Raw genomic sequence first — 17,588 nt, 5'->3', positions numbered from 1 at the left:
TCCATGTACCTCATTCCTCTTGGTTGTGGGATAAGAACCCAGAACCTGCTGAATGAAAAAGTTGAAAACAGCTGCTGGTGCTGCACCCTCCCATTCATCAAGCTGCAGGCAGTGGATGCAAATGGGTGCTAATCCTCCTGTTCACCTAGCTGCAGGTGACAGGAATGAATGAGCTGTAACCCATCCTTCTGCCCACTGAGATGCAGGCAGTGGGAATAAAAGGGTTTGTAACACACACACCTGCTCACCAGACTATAGGAGAAAGAGAGCTGTGACATGCTCCCGCTTGCCAAGCTAGGGGAGTGAAGAGCTGCAACATCTCTTAGGGGCTCAGACCGCGGGACTCCCCGAGCAAGAGCTGTAACACCCTTTGGGGCTCCGTGAATGCTGCCATCTCTGAGTTTTTGGGCACCACCACGTTCCCCTTGTCTAGATTCTGGTGTCCAAGGTGGAAGCAGCTTGTGGCACACCCTATTCAACCATGGGCTGACAGCGGAGCCACAGTGGGTGCAGGATCCCAGCCTGAGCATGAGCTGAGCCCAGCTTGCCGGGCTGAGCAGACAGAGTGAGCCCAGCGGACCCCAAGCAAGGCCTGGGCAGAGGCAAAAGCAGCCACAGAGATTTCTGGCTGGCAAAGCAGCACTAAAGGAATCCTGTAACACCCAGGCAACCACTGATCTATTTTCTGTTATTATAGACTATTTGCATTTTCTAGAAATTTTCATCAAAGATACACAGAATGTACTCGTTTTTATCTGACCTTTTTCACTTACCATACTCATTTTGAGATTCATCCATGTTGCACATAGCAATAGTTCATTTATTTTCATTGCTGAGAAGTATACCATTGTATGAATACACAGAATTTGTTTCTCTGTTAACCTGTTGTTTGACATGCAGGTTGTTTCCTGTTTTGATAATTACAAAGAAGGCTGCAATGAACATTAATGTACAAGTCTTGTATGGACATAGGCATTCGTTTCTCTTGGATATATATCTAGGAGTAGAGTACGTGCTGTGTGTTTAGCTTTTTAAGAAACTATCAAGCTGTTCTCCAAAGTGGTTGTACCATTTTACTTTCCCACCAGCAGTGTATGAGAGCTTCAATTCCTCCACACTCTTGTCAACACTTGGAGTTGTCAGTCCTTATAACTTTGGACATTCTAATCAGCATGCAGTAGTATCTCATTATAGGTTTAATTTGCATTTCCCTAAAGACTGATGACAATGAGCATCTTTTCATGTATTTATTTGCCATCACATATATTTGGTAAAGCACCTGTCCTTTTTATTACGTTCTTTGTTTTCATGCTATTGACAAAACACGGCTTTTGCTCACACAGCAGTTTTTTCTCTTGGGTGTATATCTATGAGTAAGTGAATGGTGTGCGTTTAACTTTTCAAGAAACTATCAAGCTGTTCTTCACAGGGCATAAACCTAGTGCTTATCATCAGTAGACTTAGGCTTAAAAAGTTGCAAGTACATACACACATGCACAAGTATGTATATATAAATAGACACGTGCATGCTATCAGGAAAATGTTTTGTGGCATGATGTTAGAGAATAAAATCCCCAGAAGCCTCAAAACCAGTATCAGTAGGGCAGAGCTACTTGCTTAGCTGTATCTGACCATAGAGGTTTTCCTTTAAACAAAGAAAAGCCTAGAACACAATGTCATGGCTGGCTGTGGCCTAAGGGGAAATGTTGCCGCAGCTGATAGGACATGAGTGGTGGGTACAATAAGCCAGGGGTTCCCATGGCAACAAGATAGCTAGCCAAAGGGTGGCATGAACTAAACAGACCCACGACGGAGCCAAGTGCTTCAGTGCATGGATTCAGAAGCCAGGTGGACCTGGATTTGAATCTCTTTCCACTACCGGCCTAGGGCTTTTGAGCAAGCTAATTAACCTCATTTTCTTCATGTGTAAAATGTGAATGAAGCTGCCTCAGGTGATTGCTGTGCAAATTAAGTGAGAAATTTGTATGGTATACAGCAAAGACCCTGGCAGTCACAGTAAGTGCTACCTAAACTTTAGCTGATATAATGAAGGGGAATTTTAAAATGAGAATTAAAAGCATGAACTCTGGGATCAGCCAAAATGAGCAAGAACACTGACTCTGTCAATTCCTAGTTGTGTGACCTTGAACAAGTCAATTCACCTCTCTGTGCCACAATATCCTCATCTGTAAAATGGGAATAATATGGTAAAACCTGAGGTTGTTATGAAAGTTAACTGAGTTAACATAAAGTATGCAGGATGGCGGTAGCAGACAGGACAGGTTTTCTATCACAGCTGCAGTGATCTTCCTAAGCTCACATCAATACACAGGATACCTTGGAGATATTACAGGTTCAGTTCCAACTACTGAAATATCACAATAAAGGGAGTCACACAATTTTTCTGGCTTCCCGGTGTATATAAAAGTTATGTTTACACTACACTGTAGTCTATGAAGTACGCAATAGCATTGTGTCTAGGAAAACAATGTACAAACCTTCATTTAAAATTACTTTATTGCTAAAAAAAAAATACTAACAATAATCTGAGCCTTCAGCGAGTCATAATCTTTTTGCTGGTGGAGAGTCTTGCCTCAATGTTGAGGGCCTTGCTCTGGATTAGGCTTTAGCTGAAGGGAATGTCGTGACTGGTTTGATTTTCTTTTTTGAGACAGGGTCTCCCTCTGTCACCCAGGCTGGAGTGCAGTGGCACAATCTCGCCTCACTGAAGCTTCGACCTCCGGGCCAAAGAGATCCTCCCACCTCAGCCTTCCAAGCAGCCAGGACCACAGGCTCATGCCACCATGCCGGCTAATTTTTTGTATTTTTGGTAGAGACGGAGTTTCACCATGTTGCCCAGACTGGTCTCAAACTCCTGAGCTCAGGCGATCAGCCCACCTTGGCCTCCCAAAATGCTGGGATTACAGGCATGAGCCACCATGCCAGGCCTGATTTTGTATTCAGGCCACTGAAACTTTCTCCATAGCAGCAATAAGGCTGTTTCACTTCCTTATCATTAATGCATTCACCAAAGTTACACTTACTTTTAATTTCCTCCAGGAGCTCCTCCTCTGAACTCCCAAATTGGCTAACTGTCTGACACACGAGTCCTGGCTTTCAGCCTGTCTCGACTGTCAGCACGCCTTCCTCACTGAGAGTAATCACCTCTAGCTTCTGATTTTAAGTGACAGATGTGGGACTCTTCCTGTGACTTGAACACTTAGAGGCCATTGTGGAGTTATTAATTGGCCTAATTTCAATATTGTTGTGTTTCAAAGAATAGTGAGGCCTGAGGAAAGGGAGAGAGATGGGGAACAGCCAGTCAGTGGAACAGTCAACAGACGTTTATTAAGTTTGCAGACTTAGATGGGCATGGTTCATAGTGTCCCAACACAATAACAATAGTAACCTCAAAGATCACCGATCACATAGTAACCTCAAAGATCACCATAACAGATAGAATAAGCGTGAAAAAGTTTGAAATATTGCAAGAATTACCAAAATGTGCCACAGAGACACAAAGTGACCACACGCTGTTGGAAAAACGGTGCCGATAGACCTGCTCCATGCTGGGTTGCCAGAAACCTGACATTTGTAAAAACTGCAAGCTCTGAGGAGTGCAATAAAGCAACACGCAGTAAAACACGGTATGCCTGCATAAGGAGCCTCCTCATGATGACGGTGATTACTTCATTCTAACAGCTATTGATAGGCACCCACTATGCATAAGCACCGTGTTAAGCATTAGAAAGGATTGAAACAATTATGAAGCATGAATACTTTTCTGACCCCAAAAAGCACAAACCCTAAAACATCCAACATGGTATGTGACTATTTGTAAATGCCTGGTGCAAATAGATAGTAGAGAAATTCTGTGGCAGAGGGTCTACCATGGAAGTGGGGAAAAGTGCAATGAATAACAGGGAGGGCTAAGCTTTCAAGAATAAAGAAGAATGAGAGAAACAGAGCTGGAGCAGAGAATGTTCTAGGCCATGGGGTTATATAGCCAAGACAAGGTTGCAAAAGCTGACAACCCTCCAAGGACCATGAAGAGGCCGCTATGTCTGGAGTGAAAGGAAGGCAGAGGGGACATCCTTCTGGAAAGGGAAGTCAGGGCCAGTTTGTGAAGGCCTTAGATGCCAGGCTATTGCACCAGTGTCTGAACTGTAAGCAGTGGAGAGTCAAGCAATTTATCAGTAGTTTTTAACTTTAATTTTGGTGAAAATTACCAATTTTTTTTTTTAAAGCAGTAGTGAAAGTATATAGACCCTACTGCACGCTTAGGAAATCAGAATTCCTAAATTTGGGCCTCAGGCATACGTTCCATGAAAAAATTCCACAGGCAATTCTGACACAGACCAAAAGTCGAAAGCCACTGCTACAGAGTGTAGATTGCCACGAGTACCTTCTGCAGCAGAGGGGTCAGAGGAAAGGAACCAGAATTTGTGGAGTGTCCACCTGTTTCAGGTGACTTACAGGTATTCTTTCATTTAAACCTAACAACCCTATGAGAGGAATATTACTTTCATTTTAGAGACAAAGAAACTGATACTCAAGAGAGGTCACAAATGCAGTAAAACCAGGGATTCAAACTGAGGCTCCAGGCTCCAAGACCACTGCCTTTCTCACTCTATCACTTGACCTCCCGTTAATGGCCCTGTGCATTTTCCCCTTGAAACTTACTACAGCTCAAATTAAATAGCAAATGTGGTGTTAGAAAACTTCTCCTCCCATCCTCTTTTTTCTCCCTCAGTGACAGCTAAATTTTACCTTCCGTTTACCCTGAAACTGAGCCAAAACCACCGAGGGCTATAATTTCACACTAAGTTTATTTTTTTAAAGAAGCTAAATTAACTTCCTCATAATTTTCTTTCTCTTTCTTCTACCCTTTCCTCTGTGACATCTCCCAATACACCTCGCAGTTCCGAAATTCCTTATTTAAAGCAGAACACACAATGAAATCCAAAATATTAAGTAATTACTTTAGTGATTTTCTTTTTACCCTAAGGCTGATGAGGACTGTCTATATCAGGCTTCACACAACATCCAAAAGAAATGATGATGACGCTCTGTTTAGCTTGATACAAACAAACATGAAGAGACTGGGGTTTTGTTTGTCTGCTTGTTTTTTAGAGATGGGGTCTCACTGTGGTCCACAGGCTGGAGTGCACTGACTATTCATAGGCGTGATGATTGCGTACAATAGCCTTGAACTTCTGGTCTCAAGGGATCCTCCTATCTCAGTCTCTCAAGTAAGCTGACAAGCGTATACCACCTCGCCTGGCTCACTGTTGCTATTTTAACCCAAGGAAGTTCCTCTCTCTGCTTTTGGAAACCATTCTCTGTGGGTAGAATTTTAGCCACTGTATGTGTGTATATTTCTGTGTGTATCTACAAGAGAAGCTTAGTATCTCTCCTTAAATCAGTAATGTATTTTCTGTTTTTTTCTTATACTTGAAGTTCTGGGATACATGTGCAGAATGTGCAGGTTTGTTACATAGGTATACAAGTGATACAAGTGCCGCGGTGGTTTGCTACACCCAACAACCCGTCATCTACCTTAGGTATTTCTCCTAATGCTGTGCCCTCCCTAGCCCCCAACTCCTCAACAGGCTCTGGTGTGTAATGTTCACCTCCCTGTGTCCATGTGTTCTCGTTGTTCAACTTCCATTTATGAGTGAGAACATGTGGTGTTCGGTTTTCTGTTCCTGTGTTTGCTGAGAATGATGGTTTCCAGCTTCATCTATGTCCCTGCAAAGGACATGAACTCATCCTTTTTTAAAGGTTGCATAGTATTCCATGATGCATATGTGCTACATTTTCTTTATCCAGTCTATCATTGACGGGGATTTGGGTTGGTTCCAAGTCTTTGCTATGGTGAACAGTGCTGCCATAAACATACATTATCATGTGTCTTTATAAACATACATTAGCATGTGTCTAATTATTTATAATCCTTTGGGTATATACACAGTAATAAGATTGCTGTGTCAAATGGCATTTCTAGTTCTAGATCGTTGAGGAATCGCCACACTGTCTTCCACAAAGGTTGAACTAATTTACACTCCCACCAACAGTGTAAAAGCATTCCTCTTTCTCCACATCCTCTCCAGCCTCTGTTGTTTCCTGACTTTTTAGTGATCAACATTCTAACTGGGGTGAGATGGTATCACATTGTGGTTTTGGTTTGCATTTTTCTAATGACCAGTGAGGATGAGCCTTTTTTCATAGGTTTGTTGGCCACATAAATGTCTTCTTTTGAGAAGTGTCTTTTCATATCTTTCACCCACTTTTGATAAAGTTGTTGGTTTTTTATTCCAAATTTGTTTCTTTGTAGATTCTGGATATTAGCCCTGTGTCACGATGGATAGATTGCAGAAATTTTCTCCCATTCTGTAGGTTTCCTGTTCACTCTGATGATAGTTTCTTTTGCTGTGTAGAAGTTCTTTAGTTTAACTAGATCCCATTTATGTATTTTGGCTTTTGTTGCCATTGCTTTTCATGTTTTAGTCTTGAAGTCTTTGCCCATGCCTGTGTCCTAAATGATATTGCCTAGGCTTTCTTCTAGGGTTTTTATGGTTTTATGTCTTACATTTAAGCCTTTAATCCATTTTGAGTTAATTTTTGTATAAGGTGTAAGAAGGGATCCAGTTTCAGCTTTCTGCATATGGTTAGTCAGTTTTCCCAACACCACTTATTAAATAGGGAGTCCTTTCCCCCATTCACTATTTTAATCAAGTTTGTCAAAGATCAGATGGTTGTAGATGTGTGGTGTTATTTTTGAGGCCTATGTTCTGTTCCATTGGTCTGTATATCTGCTTTAGTGCCAGTACCATGCTGTTTTCATTACTGTAGCCTTGTAGTATAGCTTGAAGTCAGGCAGCCTGATGCCTCCAGCTTTGTTCTTTTTGCTTAGGATTGTCTTGGCTATACAGTCTTTTTTGGTTTCATTGAAATTTAAAGTAGGTTTTTCTAATTATGTGAAGAAAGTCAACAGCAGCTTGATGGATAACTACTTTAAATTTCATATGGAACCAGAAAATGGCCTGCATAGCCAAGACAATCCTAAGCAAAAAGAACAAAGCTGGAGGCATCATGCTACCTGACTTCAAACTACACTACGAGGCTACAGTAACCAAAACAGCATGGTACTGTTACTAAAGCAGATATATAGACCAATGGAACAGAACAGAGGCCTCAGAAATAACGCCACACATCTACAACCATCTGCTCTTTGACAAACCTGACAAAAACAAGCAATGGGAAAAGGATTCCCTATTTTATAAATGGTGCTGGGAAAACTGACTAGCCATATGCAGAAAGCTGAAACTGGATCCCTTCCTTACACCTTATACAAAAATTAACTCAAGATGGATTAAAGGCTTAAATGCAAGACATAAAACCATAAAATCCCTAGAAGAAAACCTAGGCAATACCATTCAGGACATAAGCATGGGCTAAGACTTCATGACTAAAACATGAAAAGCAATGGCAACAAAAGTCAAAACAGACAAATGGGATCTAATTAAACTAAGGAGCTTCTGCACAGCAAAAGAAACTAACATCAGAGTGAACAGGCAACCTACAGATTGGGAGAAAATTTTTGCAATCTATGGATCTGACAAAGGGCTAATATCCAAAATCTACAAAGAACTTAAATATACAAGAAAAAAACCAACAATCTCATCACAAAATGGGCAAAGGATATGAAGAGACACTTCTCAAAAGAAGACATTTATGCAGTCAACAAACTTACGAAAAAATCCTCATCATCACTGGTCATTAGAGAAAAGCAAATCAAAACCACAATGTGATACCATCTTACCCCAGTTAGAAGGTTGATCATTAAAAAGTCAGGAAACAACAGAGGCTGGAGAGGATGTGGAGAAATAGGAACACTTTTACACTGTTGGTGGGAGTGTAAATTAGTTCAACCATTGTGGAAGACTGTGGCGACTCCTCACGGATCTAGAACTTGAAATGCCATTTGACACAGCAATCTTATTACTGGGTATATAGCCAAAGATTATAAATAATTCTACTATAAAGACACATGATAATGTATGTTTATGGCAGCACTGTTCACCATAGCAAAGTCTTGGAACCAACCCAAATGCCCATCAATGATAGACTGGATAAAGAAAATGTGGCACATATACACCACGGAATACCATGTAGTCATAAAAAAGGATGAGTTCATGTCCTTTGCAGGGACATGGATGAAGTTGCAAACCATCATTCTCAGCAAACTAATACAAAAAGAGAAAAACAAACACCACATGTTCTCACTCATAAGTGGGAACTGAACAATGAGAACACATGGACATAGGGAGGGGAACATCACACACTGGGGTCTGTTTGGGGGTGGAGAACTGGGGGAGGGATAGCATTAGGAGAAATACCTAATGTAAATGATGAGTTGATGGGTGCAGCAAATCAACAAGGCACATGTATACCTATGTAACAAACCTGCATGTTGTGCACATGTACCCCAGAACTTAAAGTATAATAATAAAAAAGAATCATAAAGCTATTGTGATGATGAAAAATAAAAGATAGTGTTACCCTTAGTAAATAAAACTGAGTTGTAAGAAAGGAGAGTCATTTGTTTGTTTGGTTTTTTTAGTAGAGATGGGGTTTCACCATGTTGGCCAGGCTGATCTCGAACTCCTGATCTCAAGTGATCCACCCGCCTCGGCCTCTCAAATGTTGGGATTACAGGCATGAGCCACCATGCCTGGCCAGAGGGGAGAGTTATCAATAGAAGGGAAAACAGAGTCATCACACCAAAAATGCATTAAACAGAGTCATATATTTATTTCAAAACATTAAGTTGACTTCCCATTAATAAATACTTTAACACTGAGTGTAGAAAAACTTGTGCACATTCTATAAAGACAATTTATTAAAGAATCAGAGAAAAAGACAGTTCTTTACCTCTAGGCTATTGATAAAACCATCTAGGAGTAGGAACAGCCTCAGGAATGTTACAGGGGAATTGAGGGAGGGCAAGAGAGGAGTTGATAAAATGAGGAAAAAGGTTCTACTCTCCTTTCTTTCCTGGGGCCTTAAAATTAAAAATCTGGAATTGAAAAATATACTTTCACACACATATCTGCTTCAATGGGTGCTGCCTTTCTCAGTCTTGGAGAAGAATCACACTAGTTAGTGGTCAGGTCAAAAATTGCACACAAGTTCCCAATTTTAGTCTAGGTTAGATCACTCTGGTTAATCATAGGGCCACGATGCCCTCAGAACTGAAGCAGGAGCTGATGCTACTTGTGCTTAAAGCTGAGGCACAAACAGAATATCATTAACTGGAGAACTGAAGATGCTGCGCAATGCTAACAGCCCCTCTCAGAGGTTCTGCGTGGCTCTGAGTCCTTTCAGTGCAGTTGTTGAATTAACCCATCATCCAGTGAGCTGGCTGGTAGTTCAGCCCCTCCACTTCCTGCAGCTGCCGGGAGACACACTCACCAGGCAGTTGCCCAGGCCTCTCACCCATGGGGGGAACCCATCTGACCACTTTTTTTTTTCTGTAAACCTCAACTGAAACAGAATCTCACAGATGTGGGGTCCCCCTCCTAATTGTAATAAACGTTAGAGAAATGCTCCAGAAAGGAACAAAGGGAGACCCTCTCAGATCAGCCTCAACCCAGGGTGGAATAGGCCTCCTCTGGGCGGCTTCAGGGCACAGAAAAGACCCTCAGCTACTCCTGGCCTCCCCGGGTCTCTTTCCCAGAAGACACAACTTTCCAGGCTGCAAAAAGTAACAGAAGTCAAAACCCTCAAAGTCACCACTGCTCTCGGGAAGTTTTTGAGTAGGATGAGGAAGAAAGAAGAGAGCTCTCCTTCGTTTTGTTACACGATCTCGAGGCCAAGAGCAAGTAGAAGAGAACAAAAGAGGTTTCTTCCTGGTACTACAGATCAGCAACAGTTTCAGAGGGAAGCCTTGGCTCCGGTTCTGGTGCATTTGAAGATAACCGAAGGCCAAGACTTAGCCAAGGAAGGACACCAGCAGATCAACTAGATACGCTTTCACTTCTGTGAGTGTTAGAATCACAGGGGAGACTTTTTTTTTTTTTTTTTTTAAGCTGGGGGAACCTCAGGAATCTCCTAGTTGAATTTCCTCATTTTCCAGAAGAGGCCCTGAGGCCTGGAGAGGGCAAGCAGCCTACTGAGGCTGCGCAGCTTGTTCTATCTGCTTGGGGGTCATGGAGAGGGGCAGAGGGGCTGCAGTGAGCAATAGGATGCAGGGGAAGCTTGTGCGCCACGTGGTGAGTTACATTCAGCCCCCCTGCACATGAAAACTTCCCACCCCTGGGCTCCTTCCCGTTGATTTGTCACAGAAGTGGACAGGTCCTGGACTGAGCTTGTCCATGGGCTTCCCACAGGAGGGGAGGAGGAATGCAGGAGTGTCTTTACTTCCCAGTTCGGGAGGCCACCTGGATGGCTTTGATCCACTCTGTGCGCTCTTTGGGGCTGGCCGCTTGCAAGAAATAGTGCACTTCATCTGCTGTGATGATCTCAAAAAGGTTCTCTTCCTCACTCTTCCTGCCTGGGGAAAGAGAAGGAGAATGGTAGCACACACAGGCATCAGAAAGACCACTTGGTCCACCCTTCTCTGCAAGCCAAGAAATCTCTGTTTTCTTTGTGTTCTAAGGAAATTGACTATGTGGCTTTCAAACATACAAACAAGGTGTGATTATAGAATAATTCATTGCACAGTTATATGTATAGTATTGATACAGTAGATACACAGTATGATTGTGTGTGTATATGTATTTTTAAGAAACAGGTAAAACACTTAAGGAGAAACATTTTCTTTCATAGTTTACAGGCAAACTAAATTTCTCACCTTGGTATAGCAACAGTGTTTAATGAGTAACCTCTAATAGTTTCTAATGGGTACCTTCCCTCTGCTTATAATATAAATCAAGGGTTGCTCCTGATATCTATCTATCTAACTGTCTTTCTGTTAATATAGATTTATATTTATAATATACATTTATATATTTATATTTATAATATATGTGTGTGTGTGTGTATATACGTTTACATATATACACAAAGCCAGACCTACCAATAGTACCACAAGTATAACCTGAACTGTTTTGCATCAAGGACTAAGTCAGAGTTCTGCTGAAGACTAAAAGGCAATAACCTGGTCAATACTGTGACAAGGCTTAAAACATCACAAATCAAATAAAGAACCAGCATGCTCTCTGCCCCAAAACCAAAGTATAATTCTAGGTGGTGGGAGTGGAGGTGGGCAAATTCAGGCACAGTTAAACTCTAGGCATTTGCAATTATGATGTTTTCCTGTCAGCCTTTATCATACTACAAACCAAAATGTCAGGACAAAACCAGGGTATGGGATGTCAAAACCACATCTCCCCAGATATACCATTTGTCCTCAGCACCTGAGAAGTCAAACTACACCCACGTGGTTATTCCATGCACCAAATCATAGCCTTGTGGTCTGGGGTCCTCTAGTACAACCCCTTCATTGCTCTTCTTCTAAGCCATTGTGAAGTGATGGAGTTTTCCCAGCATTGCTTATGGACTTGCTTGAGGCATCCACAAAGCCATCCAATTGCCCAAGGCCTGGACAGCCTGGACAGCAGTTTGGAGACAAAAAGTAACTCTTGGTTTCTCCAAGGTTTTCAGACAGGAAATTCATTCCTGCTATTTTTTTTTTCTTTTTTTTTTTTTTTTGGCAGTGGGGGAGGGGGACAGAGTACTGCTCTGTCACCCAGGCTGGATTGCAGTAGCACAATCTCAGCTCACTGCAACCTACCAAGTTCAAACGATTCACAGGCATGTGCCACCACACCCAGCTAATTTTTGTATTTTTAGTAGAGACGGGGTTTCACCAGGTTAGCCAGGCTGGTCTTGAACTCCTGACTACAAGTTATCTGCCCTCCTCGGCCTCCCAAAGTGCTAGGATTACAGGTGTGAGCCACCGCGCCTGGTCCATTCCTGCTTATCCTGATTAATTAATTGATTGATTAATGTTGGCCCAGGATGTCCAGGTGTGGGAGGGGAGTCTGAGCAGACACACCTCTCTCACACAGAAATTCACCTTACCATTCGAGTTGCTCTCCACTGAAGTCACCACACAGCCTCTCAAGTGAATTGCTCCCAGGGGATCTTCTGCCTAAAGAAGAAAGGAGTTGTTTGTTATGTTTCCAAAATACAGCATACAGAGAGACCTCATCCTCTTGGTGAAAAAGCCAGACTCACTCTGGTATACATCAGGGTCCCCAAAATAAGTAAGAGCAGAAGGAGATTAAAGAAAACTGCTTCCAAATCTAGGGTCCTCCCAGATCCTCCACACCCTGCTTCCGTGGGCCCAGGAGGCTGGATGAGAAAATGCAAGTCAATCTGGACTTCAATCTAGAGAAAAGTGACAGGAGAGGTGGAGACGCTCAGGTCACTGTATCCCACCAAAAAAGAGCTACATGTTTCCAGAGCTCTTTGGTCCCATGCACCTGATGCAGCAATATAACCATCAAGGGGAAGTCAAATAGCCCAGTGCTACAAGCAGAGGCTGAGCACCCTACCCAGAGTTGTCTTCATGCTTTCAAAGTGGTTCATTTCACGGTGGAAAAAGCCCTCTTCAACAATCAACAGCCCAAATTGCTGGATTTCATACCCTCTTCCAAGTTGATCTGGATGAGGAATTATCACCTTTATGCATATTAAACCATGGACTGATTTAATTCCCCTGAAAATATCAGACTGGGGAAACAATATGTTGAGTTGACCAAATAAATTACAATATAGTGATATTTTGTTCCATCCCTAAGCTTATACTGACCTCAGAGGCCCAAGATCTCAGATCTTTGCATTGAAAGTAGATAGAAAAAGGTAGAGGAGAATGGGAGAAAAAAAAAGTGGGCCAGTAAAGAGAAAAAGGGGATATCAACAGAGTAGAGGGGGAATAGGAAGCCCCGATTATAAATGAAGTGGATTTATTTACTTGAATGGATGTAGGAACCACAGGATCTTACCCCAGCAGGGTCGTAGTAGTGCAGGTAGGCAGGGTCTTCTCTCAGGATGAACTTCCTCACTTTCCAGTTTTTCCTCCTATGCCCCTGTATCCAGGATCAACATCAAAAGAAAGGATGGTGAATTCCCAGCATCACTCTGCACATACAATACCTACAGGATAATTATTTGCTGAATTGAGAAAAGAAAGAGAAAATGAAATACTAACTCCAGGATAACAATACCCCAGCCTAGGTCTTTGTCAGGGAGATAGTGCTACAGCCAATTAATAATTTGGATGTTATTAGATCAAAGAGGTGGATTGAATTATTTCTAAGTATTGTCTTCCAGCTTTAGTATGATATAAGGCAGTATTGAGTACAATGTACTACGTTAGGTAATGTAGGGAGAATAAAGAGGCTTAAGATGAGTTTATGATTTTTTAAGATTTAAAAAATTTTTAAGATTTAAAAAACCTTTAAAGAGTTTATGACTTATGTTGAAATATAAAGTAGCGAATGCCCAAATCAAATAATTGGTATAGATAATGGATTCCAAAGGCATTAAGTAAGAAATGTGTGATTGTGAGTTTTGGATATCAAAGAAAGCCTCATAAAGATCTGCACTTATCCATGTGGGATGCAGGATTTAGATGGGCAAGAAAAGGTGGGTAGGAGGACAATTGACAACACAAGAGCAGAGGGGCGAATGCAAAAGACATACTCAGGTATTGCTGAATTAGACCAGTCTGGCTAGAATGTAGGGTTTGTGAAGAGCAACAGAGGCAAGGTGGGAAAAGTGGACAGGGATTCAGTGGAAATAAAATGCAGGGTTTGTTGTTGATGGCTTTTGAGTAGGAAGTGAAAGAATGACAATTATATTTAAGAAGATTAATACGGTGACAAAGCACAGGATGGACCAGCTGGCTAAATTAAAGGAAAGCCAGGAAAAAAGATAATAAGTAAGAAAGAATTCATTAGGGAAGGATCACAACGATCCAGCCGTAAAATTATTAGGAACTAAATCTTAGGTAGTTGCAGTAGGAGTGGAAATGCATGTTCCTATAACAGACATGACAAAGAAGGAAGAAGAAGAGGAGGAAGAGGAGAAGGAGGAGAAAGAAGAAGGAGGAGGAGGAGGAGAAAAGGGGGAGGAAGGTAGGAGGAAGGAAAGAGGAAGGAAGAAAGAAGAAGAAAGAAGGTGACGACTTGTCCTTTCCCAATAGAATTAAACACTGACATTGTCTAGACTGAGTTTTAAGGGCGGAATTTGTGTCTTGCTTATCTTTGCTCCCCAGGGCCACAGTGCCTGGCATACAGCAGCTGCTTCATATCTGTTTGTACTTGCCATGAGTTACCAAGTTATTTCCATTAGTGTACAGCAGATTTTAAACTGTCATGGTAAACCTGACTCTATGATTTCCCACAGAAAATTCAAATAACTTAACTCCAGAAGCCAAAAATAATATTATATTAGAAGATACATGGTTTCTATCTTGCCAATACAAGGAATATTATTTGTAATTTTTTTTTTTTTTTTTGAGATGGAGTCTTGCTCATCGCCCAGGCTGGAGTGCAGTGGCGTGATCTCGGCTCACTACAAGCTCCGCCTCCCGGGTTCACGCCATTCTCCTGTCTCAGCCTCCTGAGTAGCTGGGACTACAGGCGCCCGCCACCACGCCCGGCTAATTTTTTGTATTTTTAGCAGAGACGGGGTTTCACCGTGTTAGCCAGGATGATCTCGATCTCCTGACCTCGTGATCCGCCCGCCTCAGCCTCCCAAAGTGTTGGGATTACAGGCGTGAGCCACTGCGACCGGCCTTATTTGTAATTTTTAAACCACCCATATTGGCAAGCATGTATACAAATTTTCCAACATTTTTCATTGTACTTGTGCTGAAAGCAGTAAAACGTGTGTGGTTTTGGCAAACAGTGCCTCCTTTATAAATCCAGAGGCGCTTCAAGGAAGCTTTCAGAAATAGGCCTAAGTTTTTTAGCGAAACATTTGGTGAAGGAACTCATTTCCAAAGAACTTTCTACTTCCTGAAGGATGGAGCTGGAACCCCTGCAGAGTCATATGCAAGGACAGAAAATATTCCTACCTGCTATATCATGTCCAAAATGGCTTTTGCAAAGCATAGACTTCCAAAAGTATACATTGCTGCTCTTTGCCTTAAGTAATGTTGCCCTTCAGAATAACGACACAAAAGTTGCCACCCCATACCGTTTCCTCTTCACTGACAGACACACATATCGTGCTGTATTGTGCAATTGCTGGACAATCACCAACTTATTAAGAGTCAATGGAAGAGGAAGGCAACAAGAGGATGTGAAATCAGCCAATGTTGCCCAACCACCATATTCCCTTTAAGCCCTCACTGACATCACAATGTGACACACTAAAGAGCTGGATGTTAGTGGTACATTTCTGGTCATCTTTCACTTAATGAGTATTTTCTAAGGAATATTAAGAAATGCTTGTATGCCTCGGGTTTCCAAGAGTTGCCACTGAACTGTCAAAGTCATCTACTTATATTTGACTTAACTAGCTCCCCAAGTGTTCATTGCCTATGATAAATCAAGCAGGATGCTGAACTCTGCGGCAGATACAAGAGAAGCATATATAACACATTGTTCCTCTCCCTCAAGGAATCTAAATGTGGTTGAGAATTAAACAAGCAGATACTTTATTCATTGTTATAGCAGAAGCAATTACATAAAAAGGGATTATATTGAATGTAATCTAAGATCATTCGTCCTCAAGCTTGTTGCCAAGTAAGATTATTTACCCTGGGGTGAGAAAAGTGGAAATAATGGGGCGGGGTGATGGCCTCCAGTTGGCCACAGCTACTTCCCATCTGTGAGGTGTGGAGCACAGGTGTCCTTTTTCATTATAACAAGGCTTCTATAAGGTTAATCCTGGCTAACTCCCAGCAGCAAACACCAGGGAGGCTTACTTTTGGATTTTAAAACAAAGTTTTAAAATTCTGAGAATTCCCTTGGGTGATTTTGATGTAAACCATGGTTACTAACCACTGAGCTAAGAGATTAGAAACATCAAGGGGAAGTGTCAATTCAAATTGAAAAGGTTTTTGCTCCCCATTCCCTGAAAAAAAAATAAAATTCAGAGGAAAGAATATTGGAAAAGAACAAAATTCCTGCATGCACATAGATTTCTGTTTTCTTCACATAAAAAGGAAGCTTCTAAGAAAGACTATTTAACTTGTACACTGATAATAGAATAAATTCGCTTTTAAGAAAAAGGCTGGCTCAGTGGTTCTCAGCCTTGGCTGCACATCAGAATCAACTGGGAGCTGTAAAAATCCAGAGGCTCTGATTTAATTGGCCTGGCATGCAGTTTTAACAGTTCCCTGGGATATTCAAATGTGCACCAACTAAGCTAGCTAAGGCGAAATTGTACCTATCAAAGGCCAGGCAAAGGAAGGCAAAGGAAAACACGTAAGTTCGATCCTTGTCCCTATTGTCTTCAAAATACCTCGAGCCACCATTACCCACACACAAGTTTTGACCATCCCAGGTCTCCTACTGGGCTGCTTCACTGAGACATGGCTCCAGTTCAACTTTATCTACTCTTTATTAACCTTCTTCCTTGGCTTTCCAAGAGCCCCATTCTAGATTAGGGCTTGTCCAATCAACTAATTCAAGAAATAGCTGATAACAATATAGAATGATGGAAGAAACCAACAAAATAAGGAAATTCCCTCCCAAGTTACTGTTCTTGCTTAATAGCCACATTCCAGCACCTGCAGTCAAAGAACCAGGAACATAGGAATGTTTGTCAGAACCAACGAGAAAGCAACAGCAGGCAAACTGTCCATGGGCAACTGCCCGAGCCTTCCCGGTGTAAGGCTGGCCCTGCCCCATGCCTTTCCTTTAATCTAGCCCGCTGGTCACCGTCATCAAAAATATTACAATAGTCCATGAATTCTTTATAAATCCTTGCCATATATTTCTTAGGATACTGTTCTCTTAAAACCTGATGTGAAGGTAATTTTTCCATTCGAATGTCCCACTTCCCCCAGTGAAACTCAAAATCCATACCTATACCTCCTTTCAGCTAGCCCAGCCCAGAGTCCCTCTTTATAAATGTAAATATGGGCTCTTCTCTGGTTCTTCCCTCCTTGCCCATTCCATTAATCACTAAGATGGACATTCAGGATCCTAACATGAAGTAAATCAAATCCCCCAGTCCCATGGAGCCTATAGACAGTACGTGGAAATCTCCTGATGGTAACCGATTCTCTCCATTATATACTGAGCAGCGCTTTTAAGGCAGCTCACAGTGCAGCCAGGAAGGCAAGACCTTGGTCCTGCAAAGCAGCCTTGGCCTCTAAGATGCCTTGTACTAGTATCAACTAGCTTCCCCCTGAATATTCCCATGTCTTCCTGCGACTTCCTCCACCAGGTGCTGGCCCTGGCTTCCTCAGTCATCTCGGCCCCTATCTCTTACCTCTTGGCATCATAGGCTCTGGCACCTGGTAACCGACTGGGGCTCCTCAGCACTCTCCAGCCCTTGCCTCCAAGACTGATGGTGGCCTGTACCTTTGGACACCTGGACATCCCCCCAGGACTCTG

The 17,588-nt window shown here is 42.1% G+C and overlaps 1 protein-coding gene across 1 annotated transcript in view; it reads right to left on the bottom strand.

Moving 5' to 3' along the window:
- Positions 1-8,793: 8,793 nt before the first annotated feature.
- Positions 8,794-17,588, bottom strand: part of PLEK (pleckstrin) — a 34,449-nt gene continuing 25,654 nt past the window's right edge. The window contains exons 7-9 of the mRNA XM_003908751.4: positions 13,017-13,100; positions 12,091-12,160; positions 8,794-10,558 (exon numbers count right to left, since the gene is read on the bottom strand). Of these exons, the coding sequence (XP_003908800.1) occupies positions 10,422-10,558; positions 12,091-12,160; positions 13,017-13,100 (291 nt within the window). The 3' untranslated portion in view covers positions 8,794-10,421. The remainder of the gene's footprint in view (positions 10,559-12,090; positions 12,161-13,016; positions 13,101-17,588) is intronic.

The sequence above is a fragment of the Papio anubis genome, chromosome 14 (assembly GCF_008728515.1).
Source record: "Papio anubis isolate 15944 chromosome 14, Panubis1.0, whole genome shotgun sequence".
NCBI lineage: Eukaryota > Metazoa > Chordata > Mammalia > Primates > Cercopithecidae > Papio > Papio anubis.
This window is presented reverse-complemented; position numbering and strand designations above follow the sequence as displayed.